This window comes from Anoplolepis gracilipes, chromosome 11 (genome assembly GCF_047496725.1).
Source record: "Anoplolepis gracilipes chromosome 11, ASM4749672v1, whole genome shotgun sequence".
In the NCBI taxonomy this organism is placed as follows: Eukaryota; Metazoa; Arthropoda; class Insecta; order Hymenoptera; family Formicidae; genus Anoplolepis; species Anoplolepis gracilipes.
The window spans coordinates 8470324-8493205 of NC_132980.1; the positions used below are offsets into that span (position 1 = coordinate 8470324).

Sequence of the window (22882 nt, forward strand, 5' to 3'; positions counted from 1 at the left end):
TAATCAGATATTTCGAGATCATGCTATTTTTTATTATATTTGTGAAATAAATTTATAGATAGATTTTTAGAGAAATTTTCATTAGTTTTTTTAACTTTTTAATTTTCTTTACAAACTGTCAATATTGTGTAATATCGTGTAATATTGTTTAATTTTATTGCCGTAATGATTCAAAATCTTGTAATCACAATTTGAGATAAAAGTTTTCTTTTAACATTTTAATCAAATATCTCGAGATGCTATTTTTTTATTACGTTTGTAAAATAAATTTAAAAAGAGATTGTTTTTATTAAATACGTATTTCATACACATTTAGACGTTGGGATATAACTATCCGTTTAACAATAAATTACATTATAAACATATGATTTACTCATTTTTTTTTTAAAAACAATAATTATATTAAAGTACTTAATACTTAAGCTTACAATTTATTTATATTTTGCAGAAAATACTGTGTATGAATATTATTATATCTATAAAACCTTTCTTATCCTTACTTGTTATTAATTGAAACACACACACACACAACGCACGCACGCACGCACGCATGCACGCACACACATATATATATATATATATATATATATATATATATGTGTGTGTGTGTGTGTGTGTGTGTGTGTGTGTGTGTGTAAATATATGTATTTAAAATAAACTTAGCAGGAAAGTTTATAAATTTATTTTATAAATTTTATCATTTTTAGTTACGTTTTATTAGAACACACATTTTGAATATTTAAAATATATAAATATATTTCTTTTTCCTTGAAAAAAATAAAAATATTATAATATATATATATATATATATATATATATATATATATATATATATATATATTATATAAAATACACACACATACGTATATACATTATCTAATATAATATTTTATAAATATCGGATAAAATTTATTTTATCTTTTTAGTTAGATGATTATTATTTCAATATATATTTCAATGTTAATTTTTCATAAAGTTTTTATATATTTTTTAAATTTCAAAAAATGTTTTATGTTTTAAGAAGTCTATAAAAGAGTCATTTTACAGTAACGTAATCTATAAACAGGAAAGCAAATCTGGAGATTTTCCCTACTTTAATAAGAATAGCTGGTCCGTTAACAACTGTTTTAAAACTCTATTTTCTTTTATCTTGAGATATCAAACCCTGCTGAAGCGCTACAAAATTACGAAGTTAGTAGAACAAGGTAACGCGCTAGAATTGCTCGTTAGCAATAGCTAGTTGTCGCTTGCAAACAGTAGCATCTTTACAATTAACGTGCTGACTTGACAAAGAAAACTTATTTCTAACAAGCAAAGCAAGTTTTAAAATAATTAAAGAAAATAATAGTAAATTTTGTTATTATGATGAAACACCAATATTACATTTTTTTCAATATACAATTTTTTGCTAAAGCTTTTTTAAGATATTTCATAAGATTTATATATTTTAAAAGTATATATTCTTCTAATAATTTTAAGCGTTTTTTTTCTTTTTCAAAAATAAAGAAATATAATTATATACTATAGATAATTCTTTCTGCTTTTTTTATTTCTTAATTTTTTTATTATCATTATATATTTCAATAAATTAGTTCTTAATGAAAATTCTTATTTTAAAATCAAAAGTCAATGATAATAAATAATATCTTATTAGTATGCCACTACTTGATTATTTATTGATTATTTATATTTCATCATTGCAACATTATTAATTTTATAGTATGTTTTTAATGCAGAAATATTTAAATGTTATACATTATTTAAAAACTAATAATGCGAAAATACATATTACTTTTATTTGACAAAGAAAAATAATTATTAAATAATATATTTCTTAATTGATCATTTATTATATATCTGTAAAAAAACTTAGCATGTTTGAATTGTATTTTGAGACAGTTATTATCCGAGTCTGTTATTTTAATGCTTCTTTAATTTATATTTATATTGAATCACTTACATTTCAAAAAATATTTTTTCATTGTTTGCGTAAATATATTGATTGCGTAAATATCGATTGTATAAATATATAATTTTCCATCGAGAAAGATAATGTTTATCTTGCATATTTGTATATGTGCGTAAAATTTTCGATTTACAGCAGAAACTCGTGTCGCACGCTGTTAACATAAATATGCCGATGTCGGGATTGCAGGCTTTATTAAATCGGTATCACGACGGCATACCCAGGAAGGTGCTCCTTCTTGGAATACATCCCTTGGGATTGCCACCGGAAATCGTCTTCTCCCGGAAACATCACTATTCCCACGAAACGCGTGAAACCGACTCCGATAGAAAATTGGATTTTCGTTCCCTCTGTTTCGTTCAATCTTACACTTCACTTTCTTTATTCTTTTTTCTCCCTATAATTTTGGAATTTTAAATTTTATGTGCTTTTTGAAAATTGCTTATTATATATTTACTTACCTTATAATGTTACACTATAACGTAACGTTATTAGTTTTTCTCTTTTTATAATTATAAAATTTCTAGATTTTACTTAAAATTTTTGTGTATTATGTATACTATATTGTTAGATAGCAATATATATTTTTTTCTAATTTAATTATTATTAATTTTAAAACATACGTGTAAATTATACTTTACTCAATTTGATTGATCTTTGATAGTAATAGTTTTCATTAAATTTTATCAAAGCATACATGCATTAGTAGCATTAATTAATAATATACTCAGAAAAGATCAAAATGAAAAGAACTCATTAAAAAACTCATTTTCTTTGCTTTTATTTTTCCTTAAGTCGCTCATGAATATCTACGTGTTCTTCCCTCATAAACGCAGTACAGATTTTACAAAGTGCACGAAATTATGTTCATTAATTATGCGCTCGTGTTTCCGTGAAATTTTATTCTTATGCTGGATTATTGCTGCTTACTCTTGTATGAAATAATGAGCGTATGAATAATTATATTGTCTATTCATTATGAATAATAATATTTAGAAACTCCAATATTCTTTCCGCGCAATACATGTACAAATATATAATAACTGTATTCTTATATATATTTATAAATCCTATTTCTTGGATTATATACATTTTAAGTTGCTCCTACGCGACTACTGCAGTCGCGATTTGTAATTTTGATATACGATTTATTTTCTTTCCCATATTTTTATGCGAGTCCAAACGTTGATTTATTTTCCAGTTGTTTAAAACCTCAATATCCTACGAATGAATGTTTGTTCAGACTATATCAATATCTGAGATGATTTTTTTACATAATTTTCAGAAATGTAATAAAGCTATGTCGAAATGGTGAATATAAAAATAGATGTATCTCTTGTATGTAAAATATTTAATAGCATGTAACTTTCTTTCATCAAATAGAAAACAAACTTTTACTTATGCTTTTATTACATTGTATGCTTACAAGCGAGAGGGAGAGAGAGAGAGAGAGAGAGGGCGAGCGAGAGAGAAAGAGAGAGAAACAAAATTGTCATTTTTATTCATCTTTTTCAACAATATAGTATTTAGTATGTCACTGTGCTTGTTACAAGATGTCTTCTATAAAATGCTATTTGTAAAGTGCTCACCTTTCTCAAGCCCGTATTCACGTTATTAATATTTACTAAATATACATTGCGAGGAAATATTTACAGAGTCGTCATAACGAAAGTTGTAATTTATTCGGCCGACGACTCGCGTTAAGTAAGTTAAGACATTTATTTAGACATGCATAACTTTTTGAATCATAATTCTTACCTCGTATCTCCGCGGATTATCTATCTCTTTATTTCACGTCGTACTTTATGGCAGCGGATTTATAGTGGATTTTCGCTCGACGTCGACGAAAAATATGACGGCGCTTTCGGTTAAAAGCTGCACTCGAGGGAAGTATCATACATCATAGATTACAAAATTGCCGTGTACTTAGATATCGGTGGTTAAATATTCGTAAAAATGCACAATTTTTTTGAACATAGCTTGGTCTTGATTTCTGTTATCGCGAAAAATATGTGAGAAACACATATTACCAAATACTTGCAAATAACTTTTATGTATGTGTATATTACGCATGATATACGCGCGTTAATATAATTTAAGCCAAGTGTATTAAAAAATAATACAAATTTTGCATTTTGCTATATCTTAAAATTATGACATATATATTCATGTTAAAACATTTTTCTCCTCTCTCTTTCTCTCTCTCTCTCTCTCATTCTTTTGCTCTTTGTCATTAATACTTTTACTGTCAGTAAAACTTATAAATTTAATTACTTGACATACTATCCGATAATAATAAAATAGTATTTATATAAAAATTATTAAAGTAGTATTTATATATTATATTTATATATTATATTTATATATTAATATTGATATAAAAATTATATATGTAGATTAAAATATATTATAAAAAGTAGTTATTAATTTATTATTGTGAAACACAAATATTATATTTATTTTAGTGTGACAGTTATCTTGATTAATTTCATGATCACAGACACGTAAAGAAAAATCAAATGTCACGGAAAAAGACAATAATGTTCTTTCGCTGTCTTCATCAGAGTAAATAAAGATCTAGGAAAAATTGGAAAAAGATTGAAAGATTAAGAAGAATTACTCGGGATAAAGATATCTTCGTTTTTATCGAAATCTGACCCGCGCGTGCACAGTGAATCATCAATCTTACGATGGAGTTTTTTTGTAAACGATTGTCTTCAGGAGATTTTGGTGACATTGTTTTTCAACTCCGAATCGGTTTGTTAAGAAGACTTTGTACGTCTATAATTTATTTCACTTTGTTTTCATATATAAAACTACGAATTATTCTTATCACGATATTTCGATAATCGACACTTCTATTTACATACATTAAAATTTCCCACAACTACTGTGTCAATAATATTATATTATAAACAAAAGGTTTTTTTTTTAATTTTCATAAGTAGCATCTCTCTCCCTCTCTCTCTCTCTCTCTCTCTGTCTCTCTCTCTCTCTCTCTCTTTCCATCTCCATCCCCATTTCTCCATATTTTATTCCTAATTTTGTAAAAGTTAAAGCTATTACTTTTGAAACTTTCCACGAAATGAGTTACTTAATTTAAAGCAGTGCTTATCTTAACAGAAAGTTTCAATGGTTCCAGTTTAGCTTTTTTAATAGATCGCAATGTGCAGTCGAACGAGAGTACGTTTTAAAAATATAACAGTGCGAAAAAGTTGGAGATATATCTTTTAGCAAATAACAAAGATAGCTGTCAATTTATTATTATTACGCGCGGCAAATCATTACGTTCATATTTGTCGTAACGATTGCAATTTACTATCTTCGTATCTTCATACCTTTGAAATCACGCTCATTATAACAAATGGATCGTTTGACGAATGCTCTTATTAAACTTGGAAATCTGTCGTCGATTTGTGCACAATCTGACACTTTAAAATCCTAAAGAGGAATCACATCGTCGTAAATTTATTTCGCAAAATAGAACAGCGAAGATCGATAGATGCGCCATTTATGGAGAAACTGGCGCGTCACTGACGATGGAATTACTATTACTAACGCGAAATGATCGGACCGTATTCGGTCGAGTCGATAAATCGTGATTATATAGGTGTTTCACAAAAGTATCAAATGCTCCATATCTCGGCAATTTAAAAACGATTTTTCTTCAATGACAATATTGAAGAAGTCCATTACTTATATATCTCACCTTTCGAATTTTCAACGTTTATTATTTCACTTTAGCTGTACATAACAATTTGATTAAGGGAAAATTATGTAAAATTATGTAAAGTTATCTAAAAGATATATATGATTTCGATTATTTTCTCTCTGTCTCTTCTCTTTTCTTATTTTTAATAATTTATTTTTAATAGTTTAAGTAAAATTTTATTTTACTTAAAGATTTAAAATGTCTTAATATTTTTATTGAGGAAAAATTGATAAACTAAAAAAAATTATATTGAAGAAGGTAATTGATGGTCTTTATAGTATAAAGCGTGTCATTGTAATCGCCGACAACTCGATGTCGCTGTAACGATGTTGCGTCAACGCCGGACACAATAATGCAAATCACGACTATACTTTTCGGAACCTGTCATACACGACCGACACTTTGATCGAGATTGCTCTTCTAACGAACGGCTCGTGCCACGAGCTTTGACATTTTGATTACGTACGCAGCACGCTTGTAACAGTTTCTGTGAGTAATCGGTAAAAGCACAATCTTGCCGCAACAAAGGACAGAATTGTATAACAAGAATGTAAAGTGCTTTGAGGTCTAACAAGATTAGTGATGCAAAATCCCTATTCTTGATAAAGAAAAAGAAATATGCAAATCATACGAGGCCAAGTATATTTAAATACTGCTACCTTTATAAAAAATATGTATATCGAAATACATTGAATTTATTTCGTGAATTAATTCTTTAGTTGACAAGTCGACAAAAATTTTACAAAGTCAAAAATTTCATATAATATATTCAAAGCCAATGGTACAAGAGAAAGTAGCCGAAAAGCTAGCTGAATATTGGAAAGTTATTGTGGGATATAGGTCAGAAAATTGCATTTCTTGAAAATGAAATTTATCTTTGCTGACAAAAATTTACAAAACTTGACATTTTTGATGAACCATTGTAACTGAATTGGAGCATCGGTTTTGAAATCTCATTTGAATAATGGTTACGAATAAAACGTTAAAATTATTTTTGACATTTATCTTTTTTTATTTAAAATTGAAGACAATATTATATATTCGAAACTCATTTAAAAAATACATAGAAAAATAATTAAAAGATAAGTCAGTGGAGTCGTATATTACTCGACAAAATTTAAAAATAATGGTTGTAATTTAAGCTTAGACCACTCTGGTACCCTTATCCTCTCATAGTTCCCATAGGGAATATTTTCTTGTAAAGTGCTTCGAACTCGTTCAAATGAGCTCGCGTTCGTCGAGCGTTTCTCCCCGAAGACTTGAAGCTGCTCAAGTTAAGAATAAAAGTAGAAACCCATAGTTACTTGGCTTTGTTCCGGTAATATGTGTTTCTTTAGTCGTGTGCACGGACTTTGTTTGAATCGTTATTTTCTTAAATTCGAATAAAAAAACGTCTATCAGCACAATTGCATAAAAAAGCGACCATAAATGACAATAACATCAGTGATATCTCCGTCGACACGAATGTTATGGTTATTGCAGATGTGATAGGGGAGCGATCGTGTCACACGGTAGCACGATAATGACCAAATCATGTGTTCTATGATGCATATAATCCGTTATTCGATAGCTAGGAAGCATTGTACCGTATTTAATGATCTGTATTCAGAAATAAAATATGACCCTTAAAATCTTTCTCTAACTGTTCTTAATGTCTCGATCTTTTATTCAATTTTTCGTTTAGTCATTAATCTCTAATTTTTTATATATGTATTCTTAAATAGATTTTTCATATGCATTTTATTCTAAATAAATCAATTTATATATATATATATATATATATATATATATATATATATATATATATATATATATATTTATTTATTTATTTATAGAATAAAATGCATATGAAGAAATATTTTGATGATATACATATATAACGGATTCAAAAAAATATTTTATTCATTAGAAATTGTTTCCTTTTAACTTTTTGCTTAAATGTGTTTAAAATTATGCGCAATTGTTGTCGAAATAATCAAGAGAGACATATTTCTGTGCGATTATGCATACAATTAACAAATAATAAATCAAGTCAAAACGAGTTTTTTATATAAGCTTTTAATCGTGATTTATATATATATATATATATATATATATATATATATATATATATATAAATTCTATTGTAACAATTTATTGTAGAGATTGTAAATTTGATATTATATCTTGTAAGAAAGTAATATAAATATATAAAAACGTGAAACTCTCTTATTTAATATTTCTCTAAAAAATATAATATAAAACTAAAATTTAATATAAAGAACACGCAAAAATGTATTAAATCAAAACTTTTTCGAGGAATTGATCATTTTCAAATTTTCAAGCAAGTGAAGATATAAGTAACACACTATTTAGAAACTCAAGATTAAAAAATAACAAAGTTTTATATTTTATTTTATTTCGAGTAAAGCTTGAAAGTTTCATTATTTAATGATTATTTCATAAAATATCTAACGTGAAAATAATTTGAATTAAAAATTAAAAGCTTACCACAAAGAGGAATTTCCTAAAACATCATCACAAACTTCATATGCACAGAAGCAATTATTAAAACTTCTCATTATGAACGACCGTTGTAATTGCCTTGATTTCTCTCATTCGAGATCGATTGATCAGTTCGGTTGATTTATGCGGAACACCATGGTATAGTTTGCGAAAATTATCGGCAGCCAATTACCATTTAGATACATAACAACGTGCATTGGTTTTAGCTTAATTCTCAGTAATCGGTAATTAAACGGCTAAAGAGCTATGAATTATGACAGCACGATAGAATTAGATTATTTTGAGTGGTGTTTGCATCCCGCTTGCAGCTATAAATGACTCCGATTGGAAATTATTACATAAATATCTCACAAATTGACAAATATGCTGATTATTGCATTTGTTCGATGTCAATTAGGCGATGTTTGCATCATTTATCCGACATAATTAATAACGCTTTGATTATCTAAATACATTTCCTTTGTGCGTTTTAATCAATACAATTGTATATTGCGCGAGACATATTATGATGTGTATTATAACAAATAGCCAATGCAAAAATTAAATATTTTGAGATCCATGATAATTAGTCTTTTGAACAAAATAAATGTATAAAAACATCATCGAACTGCTGAAATAAATTAATAATTGTTACACAAATAATTAATAATGATAAAATAATTGAATGAACTAATTAAAATCATTGGAGTGAGCTTAATTTATAATTAAATACTTATTATATTTCGACATATTGATTGAAAAGAAAAAATAATATATACACACACAATGCAATTTTATTAAATATAGCGTTAAATGATATTATAGGACTCAATTTTAAATTTTCCAACGCGATACTAATCTATATGTTCTAAATAATAAAGTAAAGTAAGATAAAACAAATAAATATTCATATTTTAAATTTTGGCGTGTAAGGGGAGGAGGGCGACATATTTAGAAACGTATAATAAAATTTATCGAAAAAGTTCTCGAGTTCTAATGATTTAAAGCATCAAGTAAACTGAGATGGATGCAACTCGTTATGGTTATTTATTGCGAAAACTCTGACGCTGATTAATGGCCAGTTCCACAGCAAGTGTAACAATTTTCATTCGGGAAAACGTAAGCGCCGTCGTCCGACTGCATAATTAATTTTCCATGATTATCTCAATGATCATCTCGGCTAGTTTGCGCTTGCGAATTAGAAAGAATCAGTTGGAAAAGTTATGATAATAAATGAAAAGGTGGAGCATATTGTATATATGTGTAATAATTTACAAGCAATAATAAAAAATTTTATTTTAAAATAAAATTGCATCTTTTTAGATAAAAAATCGCGATTAAAAGATTGAAACTTATATAAAAAAAACTCATTTTGACTTAATTTATTATTTATTAATTGTATACACAACCGCACAGAAATATGTCTCTCTCGATTATATCGATAACAATTACGTATAATTTTGGACACATTTAAGCAAAAAGTTAAAAAAAGAAACAATTTCTATTGAAAAAAATATTTTTTTGAACCCGTTATATATGTATATCATCAAAGTAGTTTTTTCAAATATAATTTTTCCGCGATATGTCTTTCCGTATTACTATATTTCCGAGTTTATTTGACTGTAAAAAGATCGATAATTTATATATTTTTTTAAAATTTATTTTTCTGTAAATTTATATGTACAGATACTAAAATTTTACATACTATAAAGTTATATTTAAATATGGCAATAAACTATATCATGTTTGTCATAATCCTGAAATTGAAGTATTTAAAAGAGAGAGAAGAAAGCGATAAAATACCTATACATTCTGCCGTATTTGATTGAAACTATTTTATTGTATTTGCCAGAATCATATCAATTTCATCAATGTTATAAACGGTCATATTACATCTTTTATACATATACGAAGTTATTTCAATTCTACAATACAGTTTTATTAGGCATTATATAAACATTATATTATATAATCTCTATAGTATCTCTATATTTTTCTCTGAATTATATTATATTACATAATCTCTATGTTTTTAACAAGAGAATATTATGCAATAATATTTAGTATCTTATACAGTACTTTAAAAATTTCTGGCGCAGTACCATGTCTATAATAAAACTTTACACTCTATTTATATTAATATATACATTTAATTAATATATACATAAAATTTTGATTTAATATTTATTTAAATATTCAAGATGTTTAATGATGGAAATTCTGCAAAAGTTATGAAAAAAGTGTCAGTTTTCGTTTAAAATCAGTTAAGTTAATATACTGATTTATATGTATAAGAATTTCTAACAAATAATACTATTTTTAATAGTATAGTAAAAGAACATCAAGTTTAACATTAAGCTTACGTCATATAGTTTAAATATGCAAATTTATTGCAACAAGTAATTTTCGATATACAATTATAATTGCAAAGAGAATATCACGTATAATATGTAAGCGATAAAAATTAGCATTACACGTGGCTTACATTATCGCAATAAATCTGACTTGGCTGTTTCTGTTTTTTATCATTTATTTTGTTTGCTCTGAATCGTTTGCATTTAAATTATGAAGCGTATGATCCGATAACGATACTGTATATATGGTATAATAATATCACTATAAGCTTGTATTAATAAATATATTAAGTGCTTAAATTAGTTAAATACTCAAATCAAATCCGTCATGTTTACATTTACAACAATTAAAACAATTGATATGAATAAGCATTAATTCATTAATAAATTCATTTTCCTTATTATATCTAAATTAACGAATTTCATTTATCGAAATTATAAATAAAATTTTTGTTTAAAGTAATGTTTTAAGTTATAGTTCTTGTACACAAATAAACAAAATTTTTAAAAAGATAAATAATACAATAAGAAACGATAAGTATTTTTTTGTACATACTTTTGTAATATAATTTTAACTTTTAAAATATACGTAGTTGATATTTGCATTTTCCAATACATAATTACATGCGAGAATGTCAGAGCATCAAGAGAATCAAGTGAATTTAAAAAAATTATGTAAAAATAGTGTCTCATTATTATTATATTTATGATAAATAAAGAAAGCTTCTATCTGTCTACTTTTGTATATTTGATTGTATTCAATATAACTTTTTATTTGGAGAAATGACAAGATGCCTTCAAACAGATGAAATTGTGGATAAATGTCAAATCGTTTCAATAAGACCTTCAATAACGAGAAACAGATGAACGAAAGATATGATCTCAAATTGTCCTGGTTATCGTTTTGTAATACTTTTAATTAAAAGGCACATCGTCCGGGGTATAATTAATCTCGTCGTCGGCAAACTGGCTATAGAACAAAAGAAAATAGAAACGGAGAGGCAAAGAGAATGTGTCGTCAAGAGAATGAAGTATTTGTCTCTGTGTAATCGCGACTTAAATCGACCAACATATACATGTATGTAGATATGCCGGTAAATGCACAAATATGCCATTTGTATTGTTTCGCTTTAATTTCCGCAGGAATTTTGTTGATATTATCTCTATCATTGTCCTAATACGAATTAAGAGAATCGTGCAGAGTGATATTGCATTGGTACAAATAAAATATCATTAATTCAACCTAAAAATTTTTATCACTACATGGTTAATAACAAGCTGTTTTCATATAAATATTTCATATATATAGGTGTCGTTTTTTAAAATACTCTAATAATAATATAAAAATAAATATTTCAAATTGGCTATGAATTTAGACATAAACAAATCCCATTCGCGTATAATCGAAAGTAATTTAAATATATTGCCGATATTATATTTCATTAATTTAATAACATAATAACTGCCGCAAAATAAAAAAAAAAAAAAAAAATCGTTTAGTCTCGACTGAGAATGAAGTTCACTTTAATTTCGCAAATTCATCAAATCTTTTCTCTCGAATGTGTATATCGTCATGAAGATTTTATCGCGAGGAGTGCTCTAATCGCTCTAACGAAAGACGAACGGCCAGCCGCCTGTGAAAAGTTCCATAAATCACAATTTTGGCGTCGAGTTTAACGAATAGTCCGAATGCTCACCGCGCGAATATAGATATACCTAACCGATTTACACGACGCGACGGAGAGAATTCGCGCGATACCCCGACCGTGGTGAAATATACGGCCGTGGAAATAACTTTCTTCGCGGGGCGGACGCGCGCGCGCGGTACGTGCCAAGTTGTACATCTACCGTAAAATTTATCAAGGGAACGAGCCGGCACGGCTCTAATGGGAACATGATTTTTACGAGGCTCTTTTTCACGACGCGCCAACGCGACGCGCGCAACTTGTTACGCGACTGTTCCGCCTGCAATTACACACGACGGCTACAACCGCGGAATGTCGTAGCTTTTTCTCCGCAGCATCGATTAAGAAGAAATTTCACTTACGCGGGCTCTTATGCGTGCTTGAATCCACATCATCCGCGTCATCGAGCCCAACCGTCTTTTTTTCATTGCGGTTGCACGAAACAACCTCGATTTTACACGTCGTTCGCCCGGAAGAGAAATTTCGATTTTAAGTACGTGCCCAAGGGAAAAAAGAGATTCCGATTTTATCTCTGGAATGATAACGTCGAATAATTACCAACTCACCCGTGTTGTACATAGCGTCCTACATATGAACCGCTAAAAAAAGATATTTTTTTTCTTTTTTTTTTTACGACTGCGCACTTTTAAACTATATAATTGTTTTAATATAATTATTTATATAAACAAAAAAAAATTTTTTTTTTTTTAAATCCTGATTTCTAGGATTAAGATAATTTAGTATGCTTTGAATGTATTATTTGTATTTGAATAGATGTGTCGAATTAAATCGAATTAAAACGCAAATATAAGACGAAAAATTAAAAAAAAAAAACATTTGATCATATGAAATATATTTTCAATTAACAAACTTATGAAAATTGATACCAGACTATCAGGCACATGTAAATACTGATTGCTGTTGAGGTTCTTATGTTATGTGATTTTTTTCTTTTTTTTTTTGCGAAATCAGAATTCAATCAATTGGTATCGACAAACCGTGAGAACGAATAAGACCGCGTCGCGACAGTTAATTGCGTCCGCCGTCGAGACGTCTACTCAGGATAGAGAGCTTTGACGAGACGAAACTTTCTCATGGAAACTCCATTGCCTTCTTATCGTACTCCCTTGTCGCTTTTATATCGTTCGAGAGTATTTTTCGTGCAAAATAATTTGAGGGATATTGACGTCTGAACATTGACGTATCGCTTTCTCTCTCGGGTTCGTAAAATCAAGCCTTTGGCAACGCTTCATTAGCGTTGCACGATTAAGTTGTATTCTGTGTTATTATACATATTTTTTTACACGTTTATACCTCGTATTTTTGTTTAACGGTCGTCCGGTACTATATAAGAAGTATATGATAGCTCGTAACATTCAATCAGACTTGCCAAGGGTACTGGCTTTTACGAGCTCGAGTTATGCGGGAATGAGAAAACTTTCGTTACGTTATAACCCTGTATTACATGAGAGTAGAAAATCGTTTCGTCCTTTGGGCTCGCAATGTTACATTTGGGTGGGATATCTTCTCATGACTTCTTGTTTATGTTGAAGTATTTTTACTTGGCAACTTTCGCAATCTTCTACTTCGCCCGTCGATATATCGGCTCTTGTCTCGAAGAGAAATTCATAACTCAGATTCACTAATCTTAATTTGTCCAGTGCAATCGATAATATGTATATAGATATAATAATTTTAAGATCGAGATGCTTTTAGACAACATATGAGCCTTTATATGTCAAATGATGTTAAAAACAAAGATTGTCGATATTCACTAAAGTCTTTGAAGATATTGGAAATGTTCGTCATTTGCGGCTTTAGGGAACGGAACATTGTATTGTTTCGTAACGTGGTACAGATGCGCCGAATAAGCTCAATCCAGCGCAGCTGCATGCATGCAATGTACCTTATACCCGCAGTAATATTGTTAAATTCGTACACGTTTGCGAGAGAAACTAGATAAGCGTAAATTGGATGACGCGAGAGACAATGCTACCAACTATTATCAAGCAATTATAAATCCTTTGATCCATTTAATTTTCACATTTCTCAAAATATCTTCGCTTATCTTTGCGCATATTTAAAAATATAACTAATATATAATTAATTGCAAAGTTCAAATTGCAATGTTATTGAAAGAGAATTTACCAGAAATTATACGAGAAATGTGTGTCAAAATAAAATTTAACAATAAAAATTTTTAGTAAAATTAATTTAAAGTTTAAACAAAGACTAATATTGTTATTGAAGCAAAATTTACCTGAAATTAAAGTAAAAAAATGAATTTTTATATTCTCTCATTCACAAAAATATGTGAAAATTCGAAACTCGATTCGCGAAAATATAAATGTTATTATTTTGAACGTTATTTTGCATTTATTGGTGCATTAATTAAAAATTTTTAGTCACAAAAAATTCGACTCGTTAATAAATCTGTAAACAAATCATAAACATGAAGAAATAAAAATGAGCTTACTAATGAAATAGAAATATAAATACCAGCTGGGATCAGATATAAAAGCATACAAGATATGTTAAACTGTCTATAAATACATCTTTACAGTCAAGATTAGAAATTTTGAATATGATTATATATAGACGAATCTATTTTAATGCAGTCATTGTTGTTATTACGTCACTTATTTCGGTTGAAAGATGTCATGGGCAACTGTGCAATCGCGTGTAGATGTAAGAAGAAAAAGAATAGGAAGATGGGAAAAGAATTGTTTTCACTGTCTTGGTCGTTTCGTGGCAGCTTAATTTTATCGGACGCCTGTTTCCAGCATCTCGCACGTCAATGACCCCCTCTTTCCCTCTCTTTTTTTCAACCGTTTTCAAGCTCTTTTTCTCTCGCGGCTTCAGCTCAAGGCGCATTCCTAGTAAAAATAAGCGAGTTTCTCCGGCGTGGTTTCTGCAATCGCAAGAGGAGAGGACGCGAGAAAAGGGAACGTTCGTTGTCGTCGTTGTTGTCGTTGTAGTTTTAATACGCGGGATGCAACCGTCTAGACGTCAGAGTGCACGCGATTGTGAGGAGATGCGAATAACGAGATACCGAGAGAGATGTGAGAAGAAACTCATAGGCGAGGACCATCGTGTTCATATTTTGTGTGTGTGTGTACATGTGTGTGTGTGCGTGTGTATAAGATAATGGAAAAAAAATCTAAAACATCAATTATTTAAAAATATAATTATAAGATGAGCATAAAAGTTGTAATATTGCTCGCAATAAAATATTTATGTTTTATAATATAAAGAGTATAAAGCTTAATATTTTAATTTTTATTGAGGGAATTCTTCTAATAAAAATTGAAACTATTCTCAGTTGTTTTTTCAATATACATTATAGAAATGTAATATTATTTTTTATAAAATAATAAGTTTTTTTAATCCTAAGACCGAGCTGAGCCAAGCTGAAATGATTTGATACATAATTGATATATAACTTCGTTATAATTCAATTTCTAGTTTCTAATGCTTACATTTTTGTTTTTTCTTATCTTTACCTTTTTCTTTGATGAATCTCATAGTGATAATATATAGATATAAAATAAATTTTTAAATGCCAGTTGAAAAACGAAAAGTGTATCGCGGTGCGGAAGCACGAGTATGACTTTTTCCCGCTGTCTAAATTTATCTCATCGATATAGAAAACGCGGCATTTACATAGGCGATGACGGTAACAGAGCCGCGAGTAATAAGTTATCGTAGATCGGGGGTTACTTTGATCAGGAGCACGATTGTTGTTGATGAGATTTACTGCCAGCATTTTGTGCACTTTACTCTTTCCTTCTTGAAAGCGACGGCGCGTTGCTTCGTGCAGTTGTTTTCGTCGTAAATTGACAAGCAAGAAGAAAATTGCATTTATAACTGCTGACAATTTTTTAATTGAAGTATTTGTTCCCAAAAATTATTTTCAATATATTTTTAAAAGTTACAAAATTATACATTATAAAATTTTTGCATAATTAATATTTTAACACATAGTTACCGTTACAATCTTAATGTAAAAGATTGTTCCCATAATTGTCTTAAACGTACTTTCGAGACACACGGAGATTACATGATATAAAATTTTCGCATATATAACTTTACCTCTAATTTAAAAAATTTTTATATTTTTAAAATCTAAATTAAAGATACGCTTCGTCGGGATTCAAAAACAGATACTACAGCCATCGCTGTCATATTATATTTTTCTTTTCCAGCGAAAGATGCTTACAAGCGCAAACAAGTGTCGTGAGATATTTTGCTTTATTGCTCATGTGTACGGTTTTGTTCGATAATCAGAAACGACGTATATTGCAATAGAACGAACGGTAAAAAAAGAAAGAAAAACGAATGCTCACGCGATTCGAAGTGCAATCTTTTCAATCAAGCAGTGCAAGAAAATTCGCGAAAATAAGAAGCAATTGTAATTCTATTGAGACATTTTATACTTTATTAAAAATTGTAAAATACAGGGTGTTCGCGACACCCTGTATATTTGCGCAAGTCCTGGAGTGTGTGATAAAAAAAAGTGCAGAAATGCAAAATTCTATTTCGATATATGAATTTGTTACATAACGCACAATTGTTAAAGAGAAAAACATTTCATGAATATCCTGAATAAAATACGATAATAGAAACGTATGCAATATATTTCGTGATTCGAAATTCAGTATTAACTGATAGTTTTCCAATATTTATTGTGTCACATAATTTGCACATTCAAAATTTGAAAACCCTTTAAATGTAAATAGGGGATGTTTTAATATCACATCACTTATTACACTATTGGAAAAAACGATTCTGCTTGAAACCAAAATGTTTTAATTAAAAATAAACAGTTTTATTTTATTGTATTTTTCTTCTCTTGTCTTATCAAACCACTAAATAGTATTTTGATTATACTGCAAAATATTTGTTTTTTTTTCATTAAACAATATGCAAATTCATTAGAATGCATATATATGTATATATGTATAAACATTTGTTATATATAGTTGTATATATAAACTTATGCATATATAATCAGTTTTTTTAACTCAATAACAATGATATTTATGTTTCAAACTTTTATTGTCTATCTTGTTGTGTATCCAGTCTAAAACCTAACTTTTTTTACGTCAGTATTTCATATTTGAATATACATATATAATTTAAAATCATAGTTAATTGACACAATAATGTTAATAATACATTTCAAGCTACTTTTTTCTATTGTTATAACAAAAACGAAAAATAAAATTACAAAAACATTTTTGGAATTAAATCTTTAGATTGAAGAGAGAATGGAATATTAAATAGTATAAAATATAAAATTAATAAATATAAAATTAAATGAGGATAGGTTAAAATATTATTAATCATATACACATCTCTATATGGAGACTATTAATTTATACCATATATTAGTAATTTATATATAAAGAAAAATAAGAATATATATAATACAAATATTTCGAAAAATCTGCAGAATAATAAATAATATTCATCCATCGTTCTTGCACTATGTTCCTGTCGTGTAGCAACTTTTTTACGCAACAGTTTAACGATTCAAAAATGACAGCTGTTCCAAAAATCACATGTCACACGCGACATGTATATCCGTATTGTTTCTCGCAATTTGCGATGTAAAATGCAAATCCGAACCTGCAACAATCCCTTACTCACCTCGTAGAAGTAAAACGAGTCAATCTCCTCTGTTGCATTGACATCTGGTTGTGACGTCACATTGACGTAATCCAGTAATACCTCGTAGAGTTCGTCGGTGATGTTCCTCAATCCTTGGTCGGCCGTCTGATTACAATCGCCTGTCCGCGCTTGATTCACGTTTCCGTACATGTTCGTATACTGATGGACAACATCCACCGCTCAGGTTTTCGCTTTGTGAGATTGCCATGAAACAGTCATAGCTTCGACTTGATCGACTTCATCTCCGTTAATGACGTGATTCTTTCACCTCGCGATACACTTTTCCGCTTGTTGCAAGTTATCCTGAGACAAAGCAATTATAAGAGCGTAGAGAGTTCCATCATGTCCTGTGTTTGTTATTTCGCGATTCACTCGATACACCAAGAATAATCAAAACGACTCGATGTGATGGAAACATGTTCGAAATAACAAGAAGTACTCGTGGGTCCCATCACTAAATGTAAGCGAAGAATTGTGATTATTGGAAAATACAAAAGTTAGTATATCGCACTTGTTTACGCGCAACTGTGTTCACTAGTATTGAGTTCTTAAGTTAATTATTCTCCGAAAGAGAATAATTCGTGTGCAATAAAGACATCAATTTGCAAGAGATTGCAAGTTAATATGTTAGATATTTTTAAAAATTTTGATTCGTAATCACAATATTCCATGGTTTAGCACTAAACGTGATCGAGTTTTATTTTTCTAATAAAAAGGATGCGTTCGAAAAAATTAGTTTAGAAATGGAACGATGTAAAGAATATTATAGATGGTTGAATTATTTGTGTATTAATAATAATGTATTTTAATTTTTATTTTACATCGTATTTTAATGCTACTTTTATTTTAACTAATCTCTATGTAAAAGTTACTTTTTTCAAATATAATAACAAGTGTAAAATATGTATTTAAAAGACCAAAATTTATTTCTTTTTAAACTTTAAAGATCAAAATTGCAAGAAAAATAGATCTTTACTGATTGTGTTTTTGTATCTATAAATGATATTTCAAATAATTTTAATATACTAAAATACTAAAATATGATCCTGAAGAAGTATATAACAATGTTGTATCGTGTTAGGAGTCACTTAAGCAGATCTTAATTACTGACAATAAATTACAGCAACTATATTAAAAAAGTTGCTAATTGCGCTGATCGTATCGTCCACTTTGCGAAACTGCCAAGAAAAAGAGACAAACGAGTCAAGATCGCGAAAACTTATGCTCGAATCGTCTCGTTGTTTGCCAAGTGCATGACTTCGGTGCTTTTCCACACCAGAAATCTGACACACAGAAGAATTATGGCTCTGATTTTTACTTCTGATTCGCTGAATACTACTTAACGGAAAATCCAGCTTGTTTGTACATCATTGAGAAATGCCAGTCATTCTCGTTCGCTCGTAAACGTTTTGATTCGACTTTTTACATCTTGCTGAGCATCGAATGACATATCGCGTATATGATGTCGGAATAAATTATCGTACGCGCGCGTACATTAGTAGCAACTGACAGTCGTTGTGGTAGCGGACTAAGTAGAATCTTCTGTCGCTTTTGACAGGACATAAATTTCTGCCTAATTTCGTCTTTTGTCACGAGTTAGTTGATTAAACTTCTCGCAGAGATTAAACAATTATGCTTCGTATAATTTGACATAATAAGCAGTGAACAGTCTCTAAATTATCTAAATCATATTATTAAAATAAGCTCTCTTAAAATAAATTTTATTCTATACATAAATAGTAATATTTTAGAATACTTTGATATTTATTTCATGTAAGAAAATGCATAAATTAATGTATACATATTCCATTATATAGTGAAAGGAGTTCTATGAATTTTATGGAAATATAAGCAATATAAGCATCTGACTATTAATGATAAAATTGTTAAAAAAGAATTTAAAATTTATATATATAAATTAAGTTAAATATTTCAAAAATTTAAATGCAAATTTATATATAAACAACTGACATATTATACAGACAGACTAAACAATGTTTGAAAGATGAGTGAATTATAGTAAGTTAAAAGGTAAACGATATTCATTAAAGCTGATATATCCTTCGCGACGCCGATTTAATTTAGTGATTTCAGCGGCTAGAGTGGCGTTTTACGTCGACTACGAGGAAACTGTCGAGCTGTTGCGCATAGTTTTACTACTAATTAATTAAAAATCTCTCGCGCGACGTCTCTATTTTATATTCTCGAAACAGATCTCTCCAAAGAACGTTTATTTTTAGTGACTAACCGTTTATTTTGATTATCTTCTCGTACTTAGTCTTGGCGCGCCATGTGATACGTATCCTACATTTCCGGAATACATTAATACGCGCGTGTTAACATCGTTCAACATAGTAGAAAAAACAAAGAAAAAAGATTAACGCAAATTGAAATTTTTCGGTGTTTTATTAACAAGCATTCTTGTTTTAATGGCCTTTAGATTGCCTGAAAAAATTGAAAGCAGTCTCGTTAATCAATCATTTTTTTAAACGATGTGTTTGTGTAAGAATTTTAGTCTTCAATTGTAACCAAAATTATTAGGATTTATAATCCACCTACAAATGAACAAAATGATGAAATTGTAATTTAAAATAAATTCAAATAATTGCGCAGAATTTTTTTTATTTTATTGCATTATTAATTGTATTTAAATAATTTTAATACAAATATATATATCTTAAGAAAATATTTACATTTAATAAATTTGGTAATGATAAATGTTGTGTTAATTGTATTGTTAATATATTATAAAAGTCGTACTTTTAGATAAAGGACAAAATTCGCTGTTTATTAAATAAAGCAAAATAAATTGCATGTTGGGTAATGATGCAATATAAAAAACAAGATAGCTATATAATGCAAAAATCTAATTTGTATTTCAGATATTTTTTCAATGTTTATCCTAAAACGAGTTTTTACCCTCAATTGCATTCTACAATAGTTGAGAGCTTCAAATTCGAGCATATTTTAAAATAAACTATTTTGTGAGTCAAAGATAATAGAATATGTGCACATGTTATCATGCCCTCATCGTCTACTTCAGCCAATCATGTTAAAAGCAAGTTTGGAGAAGTTTCTAAGTACATTAAAAATCGTGTTCGCGTTTCTTGACGCAAAACTTTGAAATTATATGAAACAAGAATCTGTTCATGATTTTCTCTATCTTTCTAAGAATAAGGATGAGAATAGTTTCTTAGAAATGCAGAGCTCGTATCGCGCAGTTCCATTTCTTTTTCTCTCGTGCATATCAGTTTGAGATAGAATATAAAATATTGAAGTAGAAAAAAAATAGAAATTATTATTATTCACTAAACGTAGCTAATATGATAATTTATGGGTTAACAATTTGAATGAAAATGTTTAGTACAATTCGAAAAGATTCAAGTTGAATTGAAAAAATGAAGTCACGCACAATACGCGAACTTTAGTCGGCTCTCGAGTGAATCGAGATGGAAAATACGCGCTTGAATGGGGATTCGTACACTAATAGCGACCGAATTTTGTCAAAAATTCAACCGAGAGAGGAAAAGGAGATCTATTTCATGCATGGGTAAAATCTCTATCAATCCATACGAGAACGTTTATGTCGTACTTTAACACAGTCTGTATTTCTCATTCATGTTTGCGTTTTTTTTTTACGTAACAGTTGTACGATATCACTGAACGTTTCATATTCGTACAAGAGATACAAGCATATATGTGTGTGTATATTGATAACATACTTATATAACTTTATATTTGCAAAAGTGAATTTTAAAAAAATATATATTATTTCTACCGATTTATATTATATTTTGTTCCTAATAAGTGAAAAATTATAGATAATGATATATTTAAAAAAAATTTTATAATTAATTATTTTTGTACTTTGAAAGAAATATTAATAATGAAAAGTGGATCTAATTTCGAAAAAAGCAGCACTAAAAATCTACATTCTTGAAGATATAAAATTATAAATTACTATATTAACATCTTATTAGTAAACTATATATATGTATATATGTGTATATACATATATATATATATATTGCAACTGTTACTATTTTGATAGATCAATTTGTTTAGACAAATTGCTACTATCACAAATAAACATAGAGATCAATTTTGAGTGTGTTTGCTATATCGAAATCCTTGCTAGAAACTATACTAAACTATATATATATATATATATATATATATATATATATATATTGAAATGTATTCAAACTATAGCGATTTCAATTCCTATCCTACACGTGTCGCAACAGTCTGTCGACGTTATTAATTTTAATCGTTCAACAAGTATTGAACTAACTGCATTTCAACAAACATAGTTTCGCTTACTTACATTATATCTAATATCAAAGACAACTGTGTCTACAACATGTGTTATTTTGATTTGTATTAAATGATAAACTGCATTTCTACGATGAGTTTAGCATGATTGTGTATTCTCTCCGAACTTTATATTCGAATCCTACAAATATTCTACTTCAAGTTTTATATAACTTTAATTTATAAATTTTATTTATTTATTAATTTAACACTTTTTAATAATAATAATATGATTTAGTCGTGATTTATGTAACATTCTGTAAATTGAAGACTGGATAAAAATTTATTTTATATACATATCAACGCATAGAATTATCATATAATTTAAAGTTTGTAAAATTTTATAAATGTAGCACTCTTGTTTTTGATATTAAATGCAATGTAATAATAGATGCAATCAAAAACAAAATCTTGTGAGTTACATTTACTAGCATATAAATTGATATATTATAAATTTTTTTTTATAAATTGAGCTTGTCTTTCATCAACCTCAAGAAATATAATGTCTCTTATAACATAGTTGGAGAACACAATAAATGCTGAATTTAATTAACATAGTTCAATAAAATAGAATTAATGTCCGTCGGCAAGACTTAATACTCAAACATGGTAGACACATATTTTAAGTAGTCACATTAATCGATTCGCATGAAACAGAATTATCCGTTTACTATCGCGAGATAGAGGAATCTTT

At 28.5% G+C, this 22882-nt stretch overlaps 1 protein-coding gene and 1 long non-coding RNA gene across 4 annotated transcripts in view; one reads left to right on the top strand and one right to left on the bottom strand.

Annotated features, from left to right (window-relative positions):
• The window catches only part of Ccap-r (Crustacean cardioactive peptide receptor), a 72167-nt gene that overhangs the window by 45596 nt on the left and 3689 nt on the right, over positions 1-22882 (bottom strand). For all 3 annotated transcript variants that reach the window (XM_072901885.1, XM_072901886.1, XM_072901884.1), the window contains exon 2: positions 17854-18177. In XM_072901885.1, the coding sequence (XP_072757986.1) occupies positions 17854-18024 (171 nt within the window). In that variant the 5' untranslated portion in view covers positions 18025-18177. The remainder of the gene's footprint in view (positions 1-17853; positions 18178-22882) is intronic.
• Positions 1-22882, top strand: part of LOC140670963 (uncharacterized) — an 81187-nt gene that overhangs the window by 41039 nt on the left and 17266 nt on the right. The gene's annotated exons all lie outside the window — the stretch shown is intronic.